Here is a 24,429-nt window from a genome sequence, read left to right as displayed (position 1 = left end):
AGGATGAAAGCGGGTATAGAAAATGGATGGAAAGTATCAGTAAAAAAACTATTAATCCAGTGACTTCTAATCTGTCCTCCCTTATTCTTGCTGCGCTGTGTGTAGTTTCTGTCTGCTCATGAATTAGAAAGCCAATAAAAGAGGCATTTTCATTCCACCAGAAATGCTCCTGTAGCCATGTTTGGGTGAAATAAGGAATTCATTCAGGCCGGCAGTGTCAGGCTGTGTTTGTGCCTGCTTTTACCCCTGTGCATGGTCCATTCCCACTCAGATATCTGGTATCTCTCACCCGCCAATCTCTCTGCCACTCTTAAAATCCCTTCTTCCTCCATCAGCTCCAATACTGACCACAGCCTAGACATCAAAACACAAGTATGTTTTCATCATTAATAAAGCCCTTTAAGTCTCTGTTGGATGAGCTGACAAACATGAAATATAAAGCAGCATTAACTCCAACTATGTCCTCAGCGGTGCCCAAACTCATCCACTTAACTTGCCATTGGTCTCAGATTCGTGATGATCAAGGGAAGGAAAGGTTTAAGCTTACTCATCCTTTTGGTCCTGATATCAAAATAATCGTGTTTTAAACTCATCTGGATTTGAGGTCTTATTCTGGTCATTAGTATGTCTTTGGAAATCTGAATCAGCTCCTGGCGCATGAAAAACAACTTTTTTCACTTCAAAACCAAAGCAGATGTTTAAAACACACACACAATGTTGCATGCCTCAAAAACACACAAAAATAGTGTTTTGATCGATAAAAATCTCAGTAGTAAATCTCAATAAACAAAGAAAGGCACTATATGATCAAAGCTATTGCACCTAAAACATTTGCTGATGTTAATAATCTTTTTTTTAATAATGTGTTTATACATGCATTCATCTAGATTTTATGGAAGATTTATTCATTTCAACTGACAACTGACAACTTCTTAAAGATGGCTTGTGCATGACATATTATGGGGATATAGAGGAAAGCCTTTTTTCCCCTCGGTCTGGCTCCCACACTTTGGCAAACTCTTTATTTTAGCCTTTCGCAATCTCTCCTGCAGAGATCCATTTGGTTAATCATTATGTCTCCTTGGTGCTCTGCTGCTGAATGTGGTGCAAGGGTGACGAGTGTTTGAGAAGATTAGTGTCTCAATGCTTTAGCGAGATGACGGAGTGAGTGGATGAGAGAGCGAGAGAGAGAGGAGGAGTGAAAGAGAGGAAACCCCTTAAAACTGTAATTTATGCCATAATGATGACCGTGTCCCCTCCCATGTGTATGTTTGTGTTCCCTGTACCAGATGATACAATTGAGCTGTAAGAATGAGTCCAGCAGCAGATGAAAGTGTTTGTTGGTGTTGAATGTGCGGGACTCAGAGCCGTTATCTCGGCCAGACCAGTCCCAATGTTAGGCTAGACAAGAGTAGCTCCGACCCCTCAGGCACCCGCTGTAATCAGCCAGTCTCTACTAATGATAATGTTACATGCATCCAATGGCCATTACACTGAGCAGGCGATTTAGAAAGTATGGCTCTTTGGTTTAGATATTATCAAGCCTGACTTACAAGGGAGCTTTTAAAGCAGGGCTTTAAACTGTGACTGTACCCTCCTAGAAACAGTTTTACCCGAGATTTCGTTGAAACATACAGTTACAGAGTCTTACCAGGGGCGTCTCTAGGATTGTGACACATCTGGGGCTTAGCCCTGAAAAGTTTATGATGTGCGCGCTTAGAGCGCGCGCCAGAAAATTTTGGACATAGAGACATTGATTTATCACGTACAATTAGGTCTCTGCATTAATTCTGACTCTACACCTACTGTCTTTGTTCATTTCTTGTTTGTAACGTTTTACTTTCGCTCCACACTTGCCTTTCTCATTTACTTATATATATCAAAATGTGTGCAGCTTTTTCAGGAAAAGTGTTAGTGCTATATCTTTAAAACGTGGAAATCTTTTTCTGTGACATCCCGAATACAAGTCATCTGAACAGCTTTCTGCCTGCTGCCTGCTGTTTTGACTCACGAGGTGCGTCGTGCGACCTGGAGGTGTTAACCACTTGTGCGCCAAAGCCAAAGAAGTGGCTTGAAAAATAAATAAATAGTAATAATAATAATAATTGTTAATTGAATTGTTACTCAAATCTGTCCACTGTTTTATCTAGGCATCAACATAAGAGGACCGTAGATTAACCTAAACACAAAAAAAAAAAAAAAAAATACATTCATATTCGGGGCTAATTAAAAAACATCCGGGGCTTTAGTCCCGAATGTTTTAGCCTAGGGACGCCACTGAGTCTTACTAAAAGTCTTGAACTGGAGCTTTCAGGACCACATACATCACATGCTGTCCATCTGTCATGACACATTGTGGCCTAATCTCTTGAACAAACACCTACTCCCAGTAAGCAAAACACATCAACACGACCCCGTCCTCGAGACTTGAACCGAATGGAATTTGAAACGTTTTAGCCAAAAATGTTTCAATGGTCAAGGTGTTTTTTGCAGAAACGTTTCAGATTTCGTGCTGTTCTCCGGCTTCAGTCCAATCTATTAGGAGTTTTCCGCAATCGATACACAGGTGAGTGACCTCTGGCACACATTGACACACGCTCCACCGAACACTGATTGGTTTTAACATAAACGTGCAGCCAACTGTGAGTCACTGAGGCGTAACTGTCTCTCTGAAGGAAGAAACAGCATTTCCTGGAACCTGTCGGCCTTATGCTTGAATTTCTGGACATCTCGGTTGTGGGCAGTCCCGCTGTATCACTCAGGTGTACACCATCTGCAACAGCTGCTGTTCTTTGGTCAAAGGATAGAAAATGGGACTGGTCTGGCTCAGAGTGGGTGTTTTTTCTTCTTGGAATCACTAACCTGTTTTCTCACAAATGAAACAGGCATGGTACTTTTCTTTTTATATCACTCATGCTCTGCCTGCCTTTTAAATTTGGGATAGCTGCTCTTTGATGGAGGCAACCCGCTTTTACCGTTTAGGTCTTTCTGTTATGTATGGGCAAGCTGAGCCCAAGTTAATGTGCTTTCAACAAGAACTCATGGATTATATGTCTCTGTGTGTCATCCAGGCTGTGTGGTGAGTGTAGATAAGCTCCCTTATGAGGTGAAAACCCCTCCCCACGCTGCAGTGCCCCCTCCCAGTACCAACAGCAGGAATAAGGGATGTCAGGACTGTTCCTCTTTTTGGCAGTGCTCCTAGTCTCCTGCAGCATCCAGGTGGGTCCTTACAGCTCACGCACACAGACATGAACCTACACTGAAAGCAGAAAAAAAGTATAAATACTCATCCTGCAGAACAAAAGCCACCTAGAAAGAGATCTGTCAACTTCCTTTAGTCGTAAGACTTGACAAGAAGGGGCTGTCTCTTTAGCTCTGCAGGCTTCTGAAACAAGCCAGTGACTCATTGTGTGGAAACCAAATATTAGAGTGGGACACAGCGTCATCCTGTCATCTTGTTACAAAGAAGGGTTCAAAAGTTCACATTTTCCATGTACTGCATATAAACTAAAACGACCAACCAACCAAGATGTGATCAAAGCTTTGATTTAAGAGGATTTTTACAAAAATATGACATGTATAATTTAGGATAAAGTTTTATGAGGAAAGTACCTCCATGTTCAGGGCTCAATAACCTGCCTGAAGTCTGGAGGCCATGGACTTCAAAAACCTCGATTTGCATCTAATATTTTTCAGCTTAGTTGCTGCTCCTTTGTAGGCAGACAGTATCTCCATATAATCCAACTGGCTACGGCATTCGTATCATTAATAAGGACCAGTCAGCCCGTTCCTCTGGCAAACGTCCATGCCCCTGTAATAAAACGACGTCTTCCACGTCCACAAGTTGTTCCTTTCCTTCTCCAGACTTCTCACTTCCCATCATTCTGATTAAAGTTTACTTTTCATCTGTTCTCGACAATCAGTGTCCAGAACATGCACATCTTTCATGGGTGTTTTCTGGCAAAGTCCAGTCTGGATTTCCTGCTCTTGAATGTTCCCAGTGGTTTGCACCTTGTTGTGAACATTCATGCATCTACTTTCATGGAGGCGTCTCTTGATTGTAGATTTTGATAATGATAAGCCCACCTTTTCCAGAGAATGTTTGACTTCTGTTCATGTTATGACAGGATTTTTCGTCACAATATTTTGACTGAATCCACTTTCATGGAGTTTTATGTTGTTTTCATTCTTTTTATGACTACTAAACTGTTAATGTGGCTTCACGTAAGGTTTTCTTATTGCTGTAGTACAGTAGTAGTTACTTTATTTTCTAAAATGATGACCTCCTTCATCTATAACTCAGTGTCTAATATCAATTACAGACCTTCATTCATCTTAAAAATAATAAAGAAATGGCCAATTATTTTATTTTCAGTCAGGTCTGTCCACATTCTCCTGAAAACCCTAAAATTCCTAAATGGCAAGTGTCATATTTTTTAGAAATGTCCTAAATTTAAACTTTAAGTCTACACTTTGATAATATCTTGATTATCTTATTTCCAATCCATTGTGGGAGGATGTGCAAAATCATAAAACACAAATACTTCTGGACCTTACTGTAACTGGACACATGTATTACCTGTCTCCTCAGGTGTCTCCTGCTGGTAGCCTGGAAGAGCTGAAGGAGATCTGGAAAATTTACAAGGAAGAGTGTGAACGTAATAACAGTCTAGAGCCACTGAGCAGCGGTAAGTTGAAGGCAGTTTTTTCTTGTGTTTTCAGTCGCTGTTTGAATAAATTCAGGCATTGTTTTAACCATTATTTTCTGCCACAGTATTCAAAGGTGTACACGTGTCATGACTTCTTGCTTAGCACAAAACAAGACTTTGTTAGGCAAGTGCATCTCCGCAGAGAAAGAGAGTTATCTCTGGAAAAAAAGTGTAAACTCTCTGGCCTTTACCTGAAAGCAATGAATTTGTCACCACCGCTCGGGGCGAGACTCATCCCCCTTGCATCCGAGATAAAAGAGGAGAACCGTGTTTCTCTCTGGGTGCCTGAACATTATTTTAACACATTATGTGCCTCCACCAGGTAATGTGGTGTGAAGGCTGCAAAATGGAGCTGGCTAAATGCCAGAGACAGCTGAGACCCAGAGAGTCTGGTGATAATTTGTTTGATCAATATGACTTACACCATTTACAATATAATAACATGAGGTAATATGAGCATCTTTTGTGTAAAAATACATATTACAACCAATTATTATACTAGATTTGTATCATTTGGTTGAGACGTGACATTGCTTTCTCATTCTAACAACCCCAAAAGTCAAGCGTCATGATAAACTAAGATTCTTGGATTCATCATAACATCCTGACAGAATTTTAAAATAAAAAAAAGCTAAATGTAGAGCAACAAGATCTGTTTATTTATGTTTCTGATTAAAATGTCTGTACAGTATGTTTTTGCTACCGTCTTTAACTAAGTGGTCTCGGAGCAGGTACATTTTGGTCACCAGACTATGAAGTGCCAGGAGTTCCTCTCCCTGCTCAGACCATTGCATAACAGCGCTGCTTCCAGCCGCTCCCAGCAATTTATTTGCCACGCTACACTAAACTTCAGCATGTGTGCCAAGTGAAAAGTGGCTCCTGTTTGCTCAATCAACAATGTGTTTAACTGCGCGGTGAACACTGCCCTTCAGTTGCATTACAGTGAATTACTGTCTTCTTTACTTTTGGCATAAAGCAGAGAGCTGTGGTTCTCCAAATTAAAAAAAAAGCCTCCCACACTGTACACTACACCGTGCATGGCTCTGCTCTCCAAGACTGCAGCACTTACACACTGTTCCTGTGGGGCCATTAGTTTACCAGTAGATTAGCGGTTGTAGAGGACATGGGATCCATCTCCGTGTCCAGCTGAGCATCCAGCTGCGGCACTCAGCATTATTGATATCTTCACATTAGAGAATGTTAGGAAATATGTCCAGTCAGGCAAGCAGATTATAATACCAAAGGCAGAGGTGTCAAGTAACAAAGTACAGATACTTCGTTACCTTACTTAAGTAGAAATTTTGGTTATCTATACTTCACTGGAGTAATTATTTTTCAGACAACTTTTTACTCCTTACATTTTCACGCAATTATCTGTACTTTTTACTCCTTACATTTTAAAAACAGCCTCGTTACTCTATTTCATTTCGGGCTTTAAAAAAAAACTATCCAGTTAAATTGCTCCATCCGGATAGAGGGAATTTGGTTGTGGTTGTTTCAGATGTTCTTGTCCAGTTTTGTTCTTACATCCGTTGCCCTCAGATTCCTGCAACTAAACTTGGATGTACATTCCAATAAAGGTTAGGATAAATGATAACATGCCTCTGAAGTTTTACTTTTTGCACCATGACAATACTTATAGGCAACTAGTCATCATATCTCCTGCTCTCTGAAACACATGTTAATGCTCAATAGTACACATATATGGTTCTTTAATATATTTGCATTATACTAAGATGCATTCATTTTCAATGGCTTTTGTCCTTAATGGCTTTTTTTCCCCCTTACATTACTTTTACTTTTATACTTTAAGTAGTTTTGAAACCAGTACTTTTATACTTTTACTTGAGTAAAAAACTTGAGTTGATACTTCAACTTCTACAGGAGTATTTTTAAACTCTAGTATCTATACTTCTACCTGAGTAATGAATGTGAATACTTTTGACACCTCTGACCAAAGGGCTATAATATTCTTACTCTTGTTTCATGTCTTCTTTTTAACCTCAGGCCTTGTGTGCAACAGGACATTTGACAATTATGCCTGTTGGCCTGACGGTCTCCCCAACACCACTGTCAGCGTGTCATGCCCGTGGTATTTGCCATGGTACCATAGAGGTGAGAGACATGGGACTATAGTAAATGTAGTCATATTGATAACAGACTATCTTGCAGAGAAACACAGTTGTCAATACTGCCTGTGGTTTCCATTGAACAAGGCTCTGTGTGTGTCTGTAGTTCAGCATGGCATGGTGTATCAGGAATGTGACGCTAACGGCCAGTGGGTGACCGTGAAGAACACCAGCGAGTGTGATATTTATGATCCAAAACCAGTAAGAAATGTCTTCTTTTCAGAAATCCAATCAAAACACACAAATATTTCATTAGCATGACATCATATAATACGACATATTAGGGCCAAACTAAGACAAAAAAAATTTGGAAATTACAAGAATAAAGTCATAATATAATGAGAATAAAGTCGTAAAATTACGAGAATAAAGTCATAATGTTGCGAGAATAAAGTCGTAATAGAATAAAGTCGTAATATTATGAGAATAAAGTCGCAATATTACGAGAATAAAGTTGTAACATTACGAGAATAAAGTCGTAATAGAAAAAGTTGTAACATTACGAGAATAAAGTCGTAACATTACGAGAATAAAGTCGTAATTTATGAGAACTCTAACAGGAAGAGTGTGTTAAAATGTTGAGCATCTTGTGACGTTATATTTATATATTTATAATATATTTAATATTACGACTTTATTCTCAAAATATTACGACTTTATTCTCGCAACATTATGACTTTATTCTCGTAATTTTACGACTTCATTCTCATATTATTATGACTTTATTTTTGTAATTTCCTTTTTTTTTCTTTGTTTGGCCCTAATACTGCGTCGTAATATAAAGATATAAATGAGGAGAAAAAAAAAATGGTAAAAGTAGCATTGATTGTGTCTTGGCTTGCAGCATTACTATGGGCACATTCGGATCATGTACACTGTGGGCTATTCCTTATCCCTGGTGGCTCTGGTTTTGGCTCTGGGCATCCTCATATTCTTCAGGTAATAATCATTATCGGTGGGAAATGGAGAGATTAAGAATAAAATAAAATAAACGTTGTCGCCTGTCTTTGTCAGGAAACTGCACTGCATGAGGAACAACATCCATATGAATCTGTTTGCCTCCTTCATCCTGCGAGCCCTGTCCATTCTCATCAAAGATGCCCTGCTGGAGGCCAACCACACATCCCAGGACATCAGCAGTGACCAGGACCAGGGCTTCCCCGGCGCGTCCATACCTCCAGTGGAACTGTTCGTCAATAACGCGGTCAGCACTGAGTCAACAAATCAAACTCAATTAAAACAGGAACCGAAATATCTAAAAGTGAGGGTCTGAATGTTCACAGTGGGTCAGAAACCTAAGTGAAGTCAAATGTAGTCAGTTAAACGTTGTCCTAAAAGTATCAGAAATTGAGCAAATGACTTTCCTCATGCCTTTGTACATTTCTTAAAGTAGTTTCTAAATTAACAGTGGAACTGCAACAAGTAATTCATGATAATTCATGGGATGGTCTCATTATGTCCAAAACGGAATTGTTTTAGAGAAAATGTCCTACATATTTTCAATTTGAGGCTGTAACTGACGGTTCTTCAGAGTTGCCTTTGTAGGTACCAAGTTTAAATCCAAGTTTGTAAGAAATCTCATCGGTTGCAGCTCAACCCAGAAGTGTTAAACATCTCCCTGCTTTCTAGTTTTGTCAAACACGCCTCACTGCTCTCTTGCAGACAACGATTAGCTGTCGTGTCGCTGTGGTGATGATGCAGTACAGCATCATGGCCAACAGCTACTGGCTGCTGGTGGAAGGCATCTACCTCCACAACCTCCTGGTGATCACTGTGTTCACGGAGAGGAATTACTTCAAAATCTACCTGTGCATTGGCTGGGGTGAGCTGAGTGATGTTTGAATGTTTGTGTCCGCAAGTGCAGTGAGAAATTAGGAAACCTAAGCTGATTCTATGCAAAAAGGTTATTATGTGTTGTACATGAGATAAATTTAGTCACAAAAAATAAAGACAAAAACCTCTAACATTTTTGTTTTGTTCTTTTCTTACAGGGACACCATTAATATTCCTGGTGCCATGGGTGGCCATTAAATACCTATATGAAAATCAAGAGTAAGTTTCCCTCCTCCTGTTGTCTAACAGGCACTTCTCAGCAGTAAATAGGGTAATAGGGATTTAAAAGCCAACCTTTGCAAGTGCGCAATGGTTGTGTTCTTATGTAAAATATTTAAAAATGCTGTTGTGCATCTCCCTTATTAGCTAGAGTAAGGAAAGCCTTGTACTTCTAGAGGGGCTTAAAACTGCATCAAAAGTGCCCAAAAGCAAGTTGTTTCGTCTATTATACAAGATTAATTTCCCCCTGCTGTTCCATCTTTAATATTTTCTGTAATGATTTTCATTTCCAGGTGCTGGGAGCAAAATTTAGACATGAACTACTGGTGGATAATCCGTGCCCCCATACTGTGTGCTGTTGTGGTAATTTTCTTTTCCTCCTTTTCATTCTCTGTCTCCTGCTGCGTATATATGTATTTTTGTTTTTGTTTGTTTGTTTGTTTTTTACTTATTTTAAATCAAGAGTTCAGCTCCAAAATGTGCATTGACTTTAAAAATCTCACATGTGCAACTTGCAGTTTTGCCCTTCCACTTGACTGCAGCATGTTTCCCCCTAGTCCCAAATGATACAATATTAAGCACACCTCATTTATTTATGAAGCATAAAAAAGGGTCATTGTAGTTTAGCTTCAACATCTGGGACGCATGTTTTGTTCTCAAACAATTTGAGGTTAAATAAATAGCACTGTTGTGACTGGCAACGCGGTTCCAGAGTCTTCTGCAGGGGTCAGTTCACAGCGTTTAGAGCTCCGGTCTGTCATGGCCCCGATGTGCAGCCAGACAGCCTGGCAGTTTCCATGCATTAATCGTCCTGCTAAGTGGCCTGCATCCCGCAGGAATTCCTGTGTTTGACTTGTTCGCAGGAATTGCAGGGCTGGTCCTCGTTTCTAGCGTTTCCCTCGTTATCCTGATCTCGTCCTTTAGAAGCTGCACTTTAATGCACGTACATGTCTCTGCAAGAACATGTTGTGTTATGTTATGTTAACAATTTTAAATAAATACTGCAACTTCATTATTGGTGGAGATTTGAAATACCACATATGTGTCTAGAAAGTGCCTGCGTTATTTATACTTCCTAAAATGCATTATTGATTATGACCATGAATAGCACTTATTTATTGATACTCTGTGAGTCTTAAAGCAGCACTATGTAACTTTTCCACCTTAATATCATGTTTCCAGAGTCATTGTGATGGTACATAAACTTACAACAGGTTTAATGACACCTCTGTCATGGTCTGAGGGAGTCTGTATCGCCTTCACTGGCACTATGTAACTTTGAGGAGCATGGTAGGAACCCTTCCACACTACGGCTTTGACTGCTTTACGGCATACGTCACTTCCCCTTCCTTCCCGATTCGTAGTCGAGACCAAAGCTGGGCGGGGCGTGGAGCGCAGAGCTCAGCAGAAGCTGGTATCATGGCCGAAGCAGTGAAAGAACCAAAGAAAATAAAACTTTTATCGGAGGAGGAGAAAAAGGAAAGCGGGAGAGTAACAAGCTAAATGCCCGGACAAAAAAAAAAAAATCTGCCCGGACAAGAATAAACATTGGCCCGGCGTTCACTCGCTGGCGTGAGATGAAAGACGAGGAGGGATGTCCGACCGATTGGGATTTATGGGGATAAAACAAGAGACAGAATTGTTATGATACAAATGTAAATGTAGAGTTCTATGTTCAATAAGAATCAAAATTAGAATGTTTTCACATACAGGGGATTCGTCTTGGGTTCTAGTATTTTTCCTGAGAACTGTAAAATTGTGCAGGGCTGATCGGCAAAATATAAGGAATGGGCATTCAGTTATTCACAGGTTATAAAGTATTTTTTAATTTTGTCAGTAGTATTTTGTTGGACTACTGATTTATGAAGAAGTCCCTCTAAAAAACGTGACAGGAAAAAGGTGCAGAGCGTATGAGTTTGTAGGGCGCATTATCTCGCTGAAACAACTTAATAAAACCAAGTTGAACTTAGTGTTTTTCATTCATCCATCCATCCATTATCTATACCCGCTTTATCCTTTGCAGGGTCATGGGGTTCTGCTGGAGTCTATCCCAGTTATTTTCAGGCGAGAGGCAGGGGTTACACCCTGGACAGGTCGCCAGTCCATCACAGGGCAACATATACAGACAAACAACCAGACACACTCACACTCACACCTACGTGCAATTTAGAATCATCAATTAACCTAGCTAACTGTGGTAGGAAACCAGAGTACCCAGAGGAAACCCACGCAAGCACAGGGAGAACATGCAAACTCCACACAGAAAGACCCTGCTGGGCCTGGGAGTCGAACCTGGGACCTTCTTGCTGTGAGGCAACAGTGCTAACCACTAAGCCACTGTGCTGCCCCATGTAGTGCCCCGTCATATTATATTGTTTAGCCAAAAATAGATACATTACCTCTTCGCTATCCATCCTGCAAACGACCGCTGAAAACAGAAAAGTAGTTTTGAAAGTCCGTCCCGTCTTCCCTCATCAAAACAAATGCACGTGACGGGGACGGGGGTTTTCCGGCAGTACGCGCTGGTGCTCATGGGAAATGTAGTGTTCTTTCTGGTAAAGCACTACCGATTTTGTCCAAAGGAGCCGTCAAACTCAACAAAAGCTGAAAGTTACATTGTGCTGCTTTAAACATTCCACCATTCATTAAATGATAAAGTCACATGGTTTTATTCATGAGGAACTTTCATACTGCCTGTTATATATAGAACAGACACTGATTTGTTTATGTGCACAACCTAGATCTGACTCACTCACTGCATTTATTAAAGCACATGAAAAATCAAAGCTGAAATGTTACAGTGCAAAGGATGTTCTCATCCACTGCTTCTTAAAACGTCGGGCAGCAATGAAAGAGTAGCCTGATAGCAATGAGATACTTAATGCAGATGACATATTACTATATGTAGAGGACCTGCACAAATATATACAACAGAAATGTCAAACTATACTACAATTGGCCAAAATTAACTATGGCTTTTAGAAAACACACAACTTAAAATAAGTCTGTACTATTCAACACTGGTAATGTGGAATATTTGGGTGTTAATGTTTCCCTGAGGCTGTCAGAACTTCTCAGTCTAAACTACATTCCTTTGTGTGAAAAAAAAATAGAACAAGATTTAAAACATTGGGCCACTTACGGGCCGGTGAGCTACAGTTGAAATGAAAACATGAAAACACCACAAGAGAATTGCATATTCTCAGCACTACCATCTATTCCTACAGACAGCTGGATCTGCTCAGTTAACTCAGTTAACACACAGTTCTACTGGAAAAACAAGAAACTGTCAATTCAGCTACAATTTACCCAATAATACATATGCAATATTGAATATACAAGTTCCTTATTCTGTTTAAACTTTGTATGTGCCTGGCTCAGTGCAAGGTAGATTATGTTCATGCATGCATATATAATTGATTTATTTATGCATATTGGACGGCACTGACTATTTTGTTATTTTATTATCTTATATAGATTGTATGTTATTCATTGAATTAGGCCTTTATTAAATCGTTAAAAATGATTTTAAATTCCCCCCCAATCCCAATCTCTGCACAAAAAGTAGTGGCACAGGAGTGTGTCTCTATCCTCCAACCACGCCCTGCCCGCTCTGGCTCTGCTTTTAATGCATCACCTATCCTAATCACTTAGCATGAGTTTACAGGGTCACACAGGACTAAAATGACTGTGTTATTTTTGTCCCTTTTTAGATTAGACTGTCAAGAGGGCAGATGTAGGGCACCTCCACCTTCACTCTATTTGCCACCCTTGGCATCAAAGAAAAACAAAGAAACAATGAAATACGATTTAAAATACTGTTTTACATCTGTTTTGACCACTTTTTTAACTAAGCTGCTTATCGAAACACAAGTTGCAGTTATGTAGTGAATGTAAATGTAAAGTCCACAGTCTCAGCTTTAATTTGAAAGGAATTTTTGGAGGTGATGTCTGAATTTTGGCTCTTTTTTTGGGATCAAATGTAGTTGGATAAATTGACTTGCGAGGACTAGCTCAGGCAGGCAGCATATCATGCTTCCTTTCACCCCTCTGCATGGTCCATCTCATTCATACCTGTCTCCCAGAAGGCTTGTGCTGTCCCTCACCCGCCAAGCTCGCTGCAACTCTAAACTCCTCAACATCAGTCTGCAGGCTCTGATTTTATGTAATAGGGTTAACTCATGTCTAGTTGTCTCACCCGATATCTTTATGTAGCCTATGCCTCATCAGTTGGTGCCTATACATCAAAATGCTTATATTTTCTCTTTAAAAAAGCATTTGAAGTCTTCATTGTGAGAATGCAATGACTGAAACTTTTTAAGATAGATTTTTGGGCTTAAATTATTTGCAGGCTGAAACAGCTCACTCTGGAGCCCAGTGCCATCGCCACAGAAGAAATTCTCTCTTCTGTTTTGATTTTAGTTTTGTCTGGTCGTGGGTCCTCCTGTCTCCAGAATCAGAATCAGAATAAGAATCAGAATCAGAATCAGCTTTATTGGCCAGGTTCGAACATTGTCCAACAAGGAATTTGACTCTGGTAATTTCGCTCTTTGGTAGTAAAATAAACAATAAAACAAATTTGGAATTTCTATGATACAGAATAAACAGAATAAACATTTAAGGTGCAGCAGTTTGAGGTAGAGAAAGAAAAGAAAAAAAGGGACAGTTCTGTATAAAAATAAAAAATAAAATAAAAATAAAAATAACCTATTTACAAACTCCAGACACCGAAATGAAGCTCAGTTAGATTGGGATCAGATGAGTCGCTCTTGTTTACCTTCAGAAACACTTGGTTTGATTTCAGCGCGTGTGCAGGGTCAGTATCTATCTGCACAGAGAAGATGTACTTGATTGAATCTGAACAGTCATTTTGCTCAAAATTAATTCAGCTGTGTCTTTCTTGTGTCACATCATCAATAAACTCAAGTGACTCAGTGCCACTGGAAGTCATGCATGTCGAGGCCATCAATCTGTCTACATGTTTTAAAGATACTGTTGCAAGTGTCAGATCGTGGAAACGTTGTCATTTATCTTCCTGTCAGCTCAGTTGGTACCGGTCAGCCACAGGTTCATCCATCTCTACAATACACACAGTACTTGATCTTAAGATACTTTATAACAAAGTTTAATTCTCCTTTCTATTGTCAGTTATTATACACAGTTCTACCCTTGTGGCGCTACATCTGTATTTCTTTTTGTGAAATACTTTGTCAGTATTAGACCTGGATAAAGTCACAGGTTCATGAAAGCATTCCTGACTTTGTTGGAAGTTTAAGCTTTTTAAAAGATTTAAAAATAGATTGTTCAATAATTGATCTATTTATCTGTACAATAGATACCATATCTATTCATGAAGTCATTGGAATGAAAAGAAGTTGTTGAATCAGGAAAAACAGGTCATTCTGAGAACGTCAATTACTTTTTGTCCATTTCTTTTTCTCCTGGGGAAGGTATGCAACGGGTCTGCTCAAATAATCTGAAAATTAATAAATACATGAATAAACTGTTGGTGATTTCCCTGTTCATGCAATGCAGAATTCAAACAATAACTATCTGACGAAAAGTGCCCATCCACCTCAACCCTCCCACCCACTGCAGTCCCGAGCTCTGGCAGAGCCGAGCGCGAGCCACACATCCAGTTGTGATGCAGCCAAATCTCTCCCGAGTGATTTTCCATTGTTACCCAGTCTCATCCCATCCACTCAACTCTCCCTGTGAACAAACATGCCGGTCTTCCCTTGTTGTAGGCTGAGTAGAGAAATAGCCTCAGGTCTGAGCTGACTTTAACTCTGATCCCAGCTTCATTCCTGCTATTTCTGGCTCCACTTGGAATAAACTGTGGCCAGAGACAATTTGAAGATCTGTTGCACTTAATGCCTGAGCTTCTTTTATTACTATTATTTATTATGAATAGGTACTCTTATTACACTTCTGTACATTGCACCTTTTTCAGACCCTACCACTAAATTGTGCTGAAAGCAATCGCAAAAATATATGTTGCAGTTCAAATAATCCCCCAAAAACATTTAATTAATTTAATTACATTAAAGCTTCTAAAAAAAAAAAAGATATTAAAGAGCGTAAAATTGTTTCAAAACCTTTCCGCCTCCTTTTAATAGATCAGTCTGCAATATGAATTCCTATTATAAATGTATTACTGAGACATATTTACAGTATAATGATTTGTTTATCAGGACTTTCTGTCACTGGGTTTTATCCATCTTGTCAGAGGAAAGCGGAGCTTCTTTTTTATTGGATCCACCTTTTCCACATCTGTTTAGTTATATTTGACTTTTGAGCAGTTAAAAGATGGTTTTTATTACACCGTAACTGTTCTGGTGCAGAAGCAGATGCTTCATGAAAGCATTTTAGGCCTTCACTTTCACCAATATCACTCTTTTCTTTATTTAACAGATAAACTTCCTTATCTTTATCCATATAATTAAAATTCTCGTGTCAAAACTTCGAGCACACCAAATGAGATACACGGATTATAAATTCAGGTGAGTTCAAATGTTAAATGGATTTTTCTTTAACAATTGGTTTTGTTGCTTTGTTTGTCACTGCTGGTTTGGTGCTTTTTGCATGCTTTTATTTTATTTCAGGTTGGCTAAATCAACTCTAACCCTGATCCCGCTGCTGGGTATCCATCAGGTGGTCTTCATCTTTGTGACGGACGAGTCCACTGAGGCCACCGCCAGCCTGCGTCTCACCAAGCTCTTCATTGACCTTTTCTTCTCCTCCTTCCAGGTTAAACAATGAACAACAACAAAAAAACTCTTTATTGCTTGAAATGTGTTTGCAGACCGCAACTTTTATTAAAATTGTTTTTAATTTGTCAGGATCAGGGTACAGTAACTAAAGCATTAAAGGAGCTTGAGGCCGGATTGTGGCAGGATTTATGAAAAAAATCCGTATACATTTTAAGTTTTCTAGTAATAATGTCAGATGAAGCGTTCCAAACCCAAAAGAATGAGCCCTCTAGTGTATCTCTCCTTTGCCTTGAACAGGCTGTGTGCTGCAAAATGTGCTGCAATTCGGTCCCGAATTTCCCGCGCTGGGCTGCGGATGTGACGTCACATGACGCTGCATGTGCGTTCTCCCCGTTCTCCCGTGCCGGCTTCGCTGTTGGCTGCAGTACCCCCAACGGCCGTCGTGGTGAAGGGTGGCGCTAGAGAGTCTCATTTCTTAAAAGGAGCCTCAAGCTCCTTTAAGTACGGTGGCCAAGACCCGCCATTGCTGAAAATAAAAGTAACGCTGCAAACAGAAACAAACGCTGCTGCAAATAAAATAAACGCTTTGCAAATAAAAGAAACGCTGCAAACAAAAAGAAACGCTGCTGCAAATAAAAGAAAGGCTGCAAATAAAAGAAAGAAATGACGCAAATAAAAAAGCCACAATGGAAGTGAATTACCAGGGACTATTTTTGCCGATGCACCGGTGTTGCACATTAAAAATTACATGTAGCGACGTTGAACACTAACCTTTTCACTTATTTTCTCGTTCGTTGTTCTTCTCATTCCTCGCTCTTCTTATTTCTTCCTTTTCACTTACGTCCGCTTCGTCGTCTTCTTCTCCTCTCACGTAAAAAACACTGGTGCATCAGCAAAAATAGTCGTCGGTAATTCACTGTGTGGCTTTTTTATTTGCATGTTTTTTTTTTTATTTGCAGCGGCGTTTCTTTATATTTGCAGCGTTTCTTTTATTTGCAGTGGCGTTTGTTTTTATTTTCAGTGTTTATTTTATTTGCAAAGCGTTTATTTTATTTGCAGCGGCGTTTCTTTTTATTTGCAGCGTTTCTTTCATTTTCCGCAATGGCGTGTCTCGGCCACCGTAATTAAGGGTGCCAAAGAAAGTGAAATGTTACAAAAGGGTCAGCTTCCCATTCAGAGAGTGCTGTACTTAATCAGTGTCAGTATAAGTATACTGTAATATGAACACTGCTGGTGATTGTGTCACGCCGTGACATAATGACTCTGGGGATTCAGATGACAGATGAGCTGCAGAGAGATGATGGAAAAAAGGCTTCCCACAGGGAAAGATCACAAGTGCAGCTGTGCAACTATCATCCTGAAAAAAAAAATTATAAAAAAATACAACCCTAAGACAAGTGCAAGAGGTCACGTGATCGACGTGCACTTGTTCAACTTTAGCACGTCGTGAGAGCTTCTGCAGCTTCTTTGGCCGTGGCCATCAGCTGTGCTTCTCCAGTATTTATGTCGTCCTGAGTTCAGAAACTCAGCTCAGCCCACCATGTGTCTCTTCTGCTTGACCTCGTCTCTAAATATCCCCCTCGTGACACATGCAGAGAAAGCGTATCAAGGAGATGCCTGACCTGAGTGCATGAGTAACGGGGAAAAACAAACACAGAGTGGAGAGACTAATGTGGGCACGAGTGCAGCAGAAGAGGCAGGCATACAGGTCACATCGCTTAAGAGAAGATTCCCTAGAGTGATTTATGTGGTTTTAGAAAAAAGGAATACATAAATGCAATGGGTTTTTTCTCTTGTAATAGAAACAGTTTGCGGTTTGTTATTTGTGCGTTAAAACAGTGTCTCCCAACCTGAGGTCCGGGCCCCCCCTGGGGGGGCGCCAGAGATCTCTGGGGGGCGCGAAACTTTGTCTGCTTTGAAATTATGCAGTTGTAAAAATTATATTTGCGAATGAGTCATTCATAAGACATTGTTAGGAATAATTTATGAATGTCTTGAATATTTTTTGTGTTTTTTATACACTGGTGACAAACACAGGAAATGATTTCATTCCTTATTATTATATCATTACTCAACATTTAATCTACTCCGACAGGTTGTTAAAGGAAAAATGTAAAAAAATGTTGGTCTCATATTAAAAGAGACATTTTTCAGAAATATTTTTATGTCCTTTTGTGCGTATTTTATACATTGGTGACATTGGATTAAAAAAAAGTCATATGTATACAGAGTAAACCAAAGAGAAATGTATCAAACAAACATAATTAATGTTCATTTTTTCAATTAAAGACTATTTTGGTGCTAGTACGTACGGGTCGGGGGGCCTGGCTGGTCTTAGACACAAGTAAGGGGGGGGCTCCAAGGAAAAAAGGTTGGGAACCACTGCGTTAAAAGAACAAGCCAGGGTTAGTTGGTTCAGAAGGACTGACGGGGCTGTCTGTCTCCTCAGGGTCTCCTGGTGGCCATCTTGTACTGCTTTGTCAACAAAGAAGTGAGTCTGAACAACTCTGATTGCCTCAGCTTTTTCTCTTGTTTATATCTAATACCTGCTTCTGTTTTGTTCTCTCCAAAGGTGCAGTCTGAGATCCTAAAGAAGTGGAAGCGCTGGAAGCTTGGGAGAAATATCGAGGAGGAGTATCGCCACACCTACAGCAATATCCCCAACACAAAGACGGCCAGCCTGCTGAACCACGTCTCTCGGCTGCCTCACCTACCGGACATCACCAAATCCGCCACTCCAGTCTGCAGCCCCGAAGAGAGGCGCATGCTCGTAGCCGGCTGCCACAACGGTACGGTGGATAACAAAGGGGAAGGTGAGTGCCCCTCTGAGCAGGGAAACGTCAGCAGCTGCACAGTCATGGAGGACATCAGCCTCACGGAAAAGATGCAGTGTTACGAGACACAGAGAGAAAACGTGGAGAGCCAACTCTGAACGGGACGTTTAAGAAGAACTTTTGATGCTTTTGAGCTCTCATTTGGCTCGGAGTGGCTGGCCTGGACGTCTTTAAAGAGCTGTGCTGATGGAGTCACTCGTCAAAGCGGCCCTGAATGATCAGCGTCAGACGGGGGATTGAGCAGCGCTCGGGCCTGTAAAAGGACAGAAACAGCAGATATCTGCACTGAGATGCACTGAGAGTCTCACGGATGGATTTCTCTTGATGTTTGCCATTGCATCATGTCTGTGAAACTGCTGCCTGTTGAACAAGTCGGCAACAGCATTTCAAGCCGGAAAATTCATGTAAATTAATGACCAAAAAAACAAAAAAAAAACACAGAAAACCTGAAACCTCAAAGAGCAGCAACAGAAACAAACTACAAAAGAGACAGGGTCCTGGCTTGAACCTTTGCTTTGCTTTGTGCTGTCTAACAAATATGTATTTTCTGGTACTGAGAGCTGCATACAAACTGGACATTGGACTTTTCGTCAACAAATACCAAGACCAAACAGATGGCACGAAAACAAGACAACGGGGACAGAAGGGAATGCTTTTACATGCTTTTCTCTGGCATCTGTAAATTGTCTTTTTGTCTTAACGAAATTGTACTGAGATAGAAAAAAAATATTCTTGCTGGCTGTCCCTCGCGCAGTCAGGTGACCAGTGTTATTGTCGCGGGAAAACGGCAGCTGCTGACCCCAGGTCCTTCCTGGCTTACATACACACATCGCAAAACAGGTCGAGGAATGAGTGGAATGTGCTAAATTAAAAATAAGCTAAAAATGATTAAATTGCTTCACTTTACATTTTGAATATATTTTTTTTTTTTCTACAGTTGTAAATGTAAAATGTGCCAAGTGTGTTTTCAAGGGTAACGGTTGAACTTCTGTGTCGCTTTTTTTTTCCTTTTCCCCGTCGCTATCAAGAATGTTGTGTGACTAACCCGAACCCGGCCTGTGTAACCACGGCTGAGAGGCCGGAGAAAAAACACACAACAGACGTGGCCGCTGACGCCACGCGTGCACTGGCCGACACAGCGCCTCTGGAACAAGGACGCTTCTGCAGTGTTACAGTGTCGCTGTAATCAGAAGCTGTGTGAACGTGCGCTGTATCAAGCCATCTCATCAGCATCGCCTTAAAGTTATCATAAAATCAGATTATCAGACTAAAAGCAAATTATTAGTGCCACCCCCCCCACACACACACTCTGTTGACAGTGTATAGTCCACAGCCCTATGACGCGTTTGCAGTGACTGTGGACACTGAACAAAAATTTGCAGTAGAACAAAACATCTCTAGGGAGCATTTAAATGAGAAACAAAGTCAGCGGTACATTTGCTTCTGAATAAAAGAAGGGAAGCCGCACGCAGAGCATTAATCAATCTTTGACTTCCTGAAAGAATTACCGGAACTTGACTTAGTATGTATGACTTTTTGCACAGTGTTAATTTATAATGCGTAAATATTGTCCTATACACATATATATATATATATATATATATATATATATATATATATATATTAGGTGGTGGACGTATGTGTACAGATGCATTTTTCAGGGTATGAGTGCATTTCAGTATTCCAGAGTTGTGGATGTGTTACAGTTTAAGTATGATAAATTGCCATCATCAGCCTAAGGGCGAGAGGTTGATGTAAAACAGTACAACTGGCTTTATAAGGAGCATATAAGTCGGCGGTCTTTTCAAAATCAGTCCCACTCAAAGACGTAGAGTATAATGCCACAGGACTTTCCCAGATGTCATGTCTATATAAGGCTTAGGGAAAGAAAGAGCTCTGTGTTTTATTATGAGGCCGAGATTTCTCAGAGTCCTGGGGCCAGATGCATCAAGCTCTGGGTAATTTCATGAATAAAACTGCGTGGGTGCAAATGGGCACGTGCTTTTTCACAAGGTTCAGAAAGCTGTGCAGGAGCGCAAGAAGGCAATTCCTACTACCATTTTTATCCATGAATGGCTCCACATAATGACAAAACACATAATAAATTGATGAATGACGAAAAAAAAGTAAGGTTGGATTTAACCAAAGCATACAAGCCTGCTTATAAATAAATAAATAAAAATAATAAAAATGGTTGCAGTTTTAATAAGAGACAAAGAAGCGCCTCAGCCGGAAGTATCAGACTCGTGGGAAGAGGATGGTCAACTCCTGTTTGGACTGCATAGTCCACAAAAGGATCACAAAGCCTTGCATGGAAATAATCAGGACGAGGACATAAATGTGCAGATGGAGCTAATTGACTGTTATAAACAAGCCTTCGGAAGCTTAAAGCCGAGCATGAGACTACTATCATCTGATTCCGGTTCATCAGAACAACTTCTATATCAGTACTTGCTCTCTTATTAAAGCTTTAGAAATGTATTCTGACACCAGACATCCCCATGCAAAACCATTGCATTTATCTGTAGGTACCACAATTAATCAAATGTTAACAACACTAAAGAAAGTTAACATAATAATAATGACAATATCACCTGAAGCATTTCTGCAGAAAATCAGATGCCTTTTTTGCTAAAGGTGTGCACATTCTCATCAATGATGTGTGCAAAAGGTTTACATGGAGTTTTTGTGTGCATGTTTCGTTTATGCATCTGGTCCCTGCTGAACCTCAGAGCAAATTAAGGCACAACGGTGACATTTCTGTCAGGTAATAGCTCTGTGCTTCAGCCTGTAGCTGCAGTTGAGTAGGTAAAATAAAAAATTAAAAAATCACAGACCGAAGCTATTTTCCATTCACATCTTGTAAGGGTTGTAGAGGTAGACATCCAGTAATTGAGGTGGGATCTGAGGCCCGCACCTGTGCTGCACCATCCGTGGTCAAAAAAAAGAAATACATAAAAAAAAAGTGTTAGAGAGTACTAATTTTATTTCCAATACCTGCATCTTAATGACATGTGACCATAGCCATATCATATTAATATATATTGATACAAAGTGTTTCCGTCTGAATGTATTCATCAAAAAGGCCCAAGTCAGCAGGTTCCTCCTCATTTGCTCTCCGTAGTCGTTTTGTACAGAATTATTGGAAGCTGACTGCGTTCAGGTGTAAACAGTTCATACATGTCCTTTTTGTGCAAATGGTGAAAGAATAAATGTCGATATGTGTGAAATCTGTGTTTACTTGCACTGGCTTTTCATTGCTGAACAGTCATGGCATGGAAATAAAATTTAAAAAAGGTAGAAAGTGTGTGCAGGCTGATTTTTCCTTTAACTTGTCGGTGATGTCAGGTGATGTCTGAGGCGATCTTGAAGGTCTTGCCCACGCCCCAGCTGGTTCAGACTAGAGACAAGTTAAGTATGGATTTCATCTTTGAGGCGGGTTTTTGGATAGAAACTTTGTATTTTAATGACATACAGTATAAAGCCGTTTCAGAAGATTGCTCTAATGAGAGTGCGGCAGTCACTCAGGAGGAGTGTATTTTCCTTTACTGCTGCCTTCTTCACCCATTATGGAGCAAAGATTTGAGGTATTACCATTTTTAAAACAAACTACATCTTCCTCTTAACTTTGTTTTTCCACTTGGCCTTCACATCTATAAAAGCTCTTCTTCATGCAGTCCAACATTTGATGTGGTTGGATGCTGTGAGAACTTCGTGTTTGACCGTGTCATCTCCACCAACAGCTGGTGACTGTCCACTGTATGTGCTGGAGTGAAAAAAGTCAAAGATTAGCCATTACGAGGACATAATCTATCTTCTGGGACGACAAAATCATGTAATATGATTTGTTGAAGCTGTCATTTCAGACAGAAAACAGTTAGTGACACCACAAGATCATCAGCAGATCTGTCCCAGAAACCAATTATTACATTTAAAATGTTATAAAGTATACATCATTTGTTCTCACCTGAATTTGGCATATTTAGGAAAAAGTCAGACTTATCTCATCCTTTGCAGTTTATATTTTGCTCTTCCAGCAGTACTGTGTTGGCGCTGGAGGGCAAATGTTTGTAAAACCAGTGAAAAACGTAATTGATTCACGTCTTTTTGATCTCTAATGAAAGTTCTCACTCCTTACATTGTAGTAATAGGCCTAATTTTTTTTTTTAACTCTAGCGTATTTCTTTAACATGAATTATCTGCGACACTGTTACTGAAGTGTAACATACCAGAAACTACCTGTCATGAAAACAGAATTGTTGCTGAACCAAATCAGTATCTTTCATTTTCTGACCTTCTTTGCCAACGAAGCTTCTTGGCTGCACCGGTAGCACTTTTCTGTTCTGCATTAGCATTAAAAACGCTGAGCGGTGTGTAAAAGAAGGATACATCCACTAACACTTTAAGCTTTCAAGGTCACATCATTCTGATAAAACTGACCAAAAGCAGACACCAGTGCATTTGTGTTTATTGAACCTCATTCAGTTTCTTTGTTGTGCTCAGCATTTAATCATCTACGCTGTGATGTTTAATAGAGGTGCTTTCCAGCAATAAACAACCCGGAGTGTCATCTAAACAAACACCAACATACAAGAAAAATGGGAAGAGTTGGAAACAGCTTATTTTCTTTCCTTCACAGTGCACAAGGAGTAAATGTATCGAGGAGTAAATGTCAATGGATGGATGTGTTTTCTGCCTGCGGCCTGGGAACTGAGCTTGTGTCTTCATCTGGACAAATAGATTATGGCTGACTGGGCCATAAAACCAGTGAATTATTTTCCACCTCGAGCAGTCTGGCAGCCATTTGTGGCCCGTGCACTCTCAGTACCTCTTGAGATCTCCAGTGAGTCACTGTTGGAGAGGGTTAGTATATGAATATGGTTATTTAACATCCACATATCCCAGCAAGGCACGCAAACGTGTGACAGCGCTGTGTCGTATGCCGGTGCTGCTGCGCCGCTTTTGATGCCTAAATGTGTAAAAATGAAGAACTGTCTCCGTTTATAAAAGAAAATAAAAGAAGATAAAAAAAGCAAAAGACTGTTTTTCTTCATTAATGCAATACGGCATGCTATTAAATCGGTTGACCCAAATCTGAACTGCTCATTCCTAACTATTTTCAGTGACTGATCACTGCAAACTCCACATCATCAATTAACAGCATCTTTTATTGACATATTAATCTTCCTCCAAATCATCACAACAGCTTTTGGAAAGCATTTTAAGACCTATTTGTGTGGACTTTTCCACTTTCTGTGCAAATCTACATATAGTTGCCTGTGGTGGTGACTTAATATGACAATAAAAAGTAAAGAAAAACAACCTGAAAAAAACTGATCAAATGCTTCACTGATCACATGTGATCAAGTGTGAGGGGCTCCTCTCCTGTCATTGATAAGATCACTAACTACCCCAGACTTTTACAATTCTAAAATACTTTAATTATTTTAAATCATTTACTGTATATGTTTACTTATTGTTGCATCAGATTGTATCTCCATTACTATTATCATTTTTTGAAACTATTGACATATTAGGACTGTCATTGATTTCCTGTGAAATTATTTTAATTCCCTCATATGGAGTTTAATTTCTCCTTTCAAATTAAAGGATAGATAAACATTTCAGGAAGTGCTTATTTTCTGTCAACCCTATAATCCCTGTGGAGCAGAAGCGCCGCTGTCCAGGTTCTGCTTCATTGTCAAAGCGCCGGATTCATGGAATTACACGTTTATCCAAAGGCTTTGAAATCACCTGAGAATCCTGTGATAACCTCGCCACACCATGTCCCTTGGGTTATTACACATGAAAAAGATGTGTTTCGTTGAATAAAATGTGTTTTTCAAAAATAACCCTCTCCTCATAAGGTTCAAATCTCCGTGAAACCACCTGAGTCGTATATCTCCATGGGTTTAACGATGTTGATGTACGAGTCTGAGTAGTTTTTATTTTAAAAATCCTCACGTGTCACATCCTGCCAACTCAATCTGCT

At 39.9% G+C, this 24,429-nt stretch overlaps 1 protein-coding gene across 5 annotated transcripts in view; it reads left to right on the top strand.

Annotated features, from left to right (window-relative positions):
- gcgra (glucagon receptor a) overlaps window positions 1-18,578 on the top strand; it is a 75,395-nt gene extending 56,817 nt beyond the window's left edge. For 4 of the 5 annotated variants that reach the window (XM_061711960.1, XM_061711964.1, XM_061711961.1 and 1 more), the window contains 13 exons: window positions 3,072-3,219; window positions 4,592-4,688; window positions 6,717-6,824; window positions 6,945-7,039; window positions 7,683-7,777; window positions 7,853-8,042; window positions 8,501-8,660; window positions 8,830-8,890; window positions 9,184-9,253; window positions 15,305-15,393; window positions 15,496-15,640; window positions 18,053-18,094; window positions 18,176-18,578. In XM_061711960.1, coding sequence (XP_061567944.1) covers window positions 3,166-3,219; window positions 4,592-4,688; window positions 6,717-6,824; window positions 6,945-7,039; window positions 7,683-7,777; window positions 7,853-8,042; window positions 8,501-8,660; window positions 8,830-8,890; window positions 9,184-9,253; window positions 15,305-15,393; window positions 15,496-15,640; window positions 18,053-18,094; window positions 18,176-18,535 — 1,566 coding nt within the window. In that variant the 5' untranslated portion in view covers window positions 3,072-3,165 and the 3' untranslated portion in view covers window positions 18,536-18,578. Of the gene's footprint in view, window positions 1-2,528; window positions 2,567-2,675; window positions 2,832-3,071; window positions 3,220-4,591; window positions 4,689-6,716; window positions 6,825-6,944; window positions 7,040-7,682; window positions 7,778-7,852; window positions 8,043-8,500; window positions 8,661-8,829; window positions 8,891-9,183; window positions 9,254-15,304; window positions 15,394-15,495; window positions 15,641-18,052; window positions 18,095-18,175 lie in introns of those variants that run through there. The other variant, XM_061711962.1, reaches the window with a different exon arrangement.
- The last annotated feature ends 5,851 nt before the right edge of the window (window positions 18,579-24,429 follow it).

Source organism: Cololabis saira, chromosome 21 (assembly GCF_033807715.1).
Source record: "Cololabis saira isolate AMF1-May2022 chromosome 21, fColSai1.1, whole genome shotgun sequence".
Taxonomy (NCBI): domain Eukaryota; kingdom Metazoa; phylum Chordata; class Actinopteri; order Beloniformes; family Belonidae; genus Cololabis; species Cololabis saira.
Note: the sequence above shows the minus strand (reverse complement) of the source record. Positions and strands in the feature narration are given on the sequence as shown.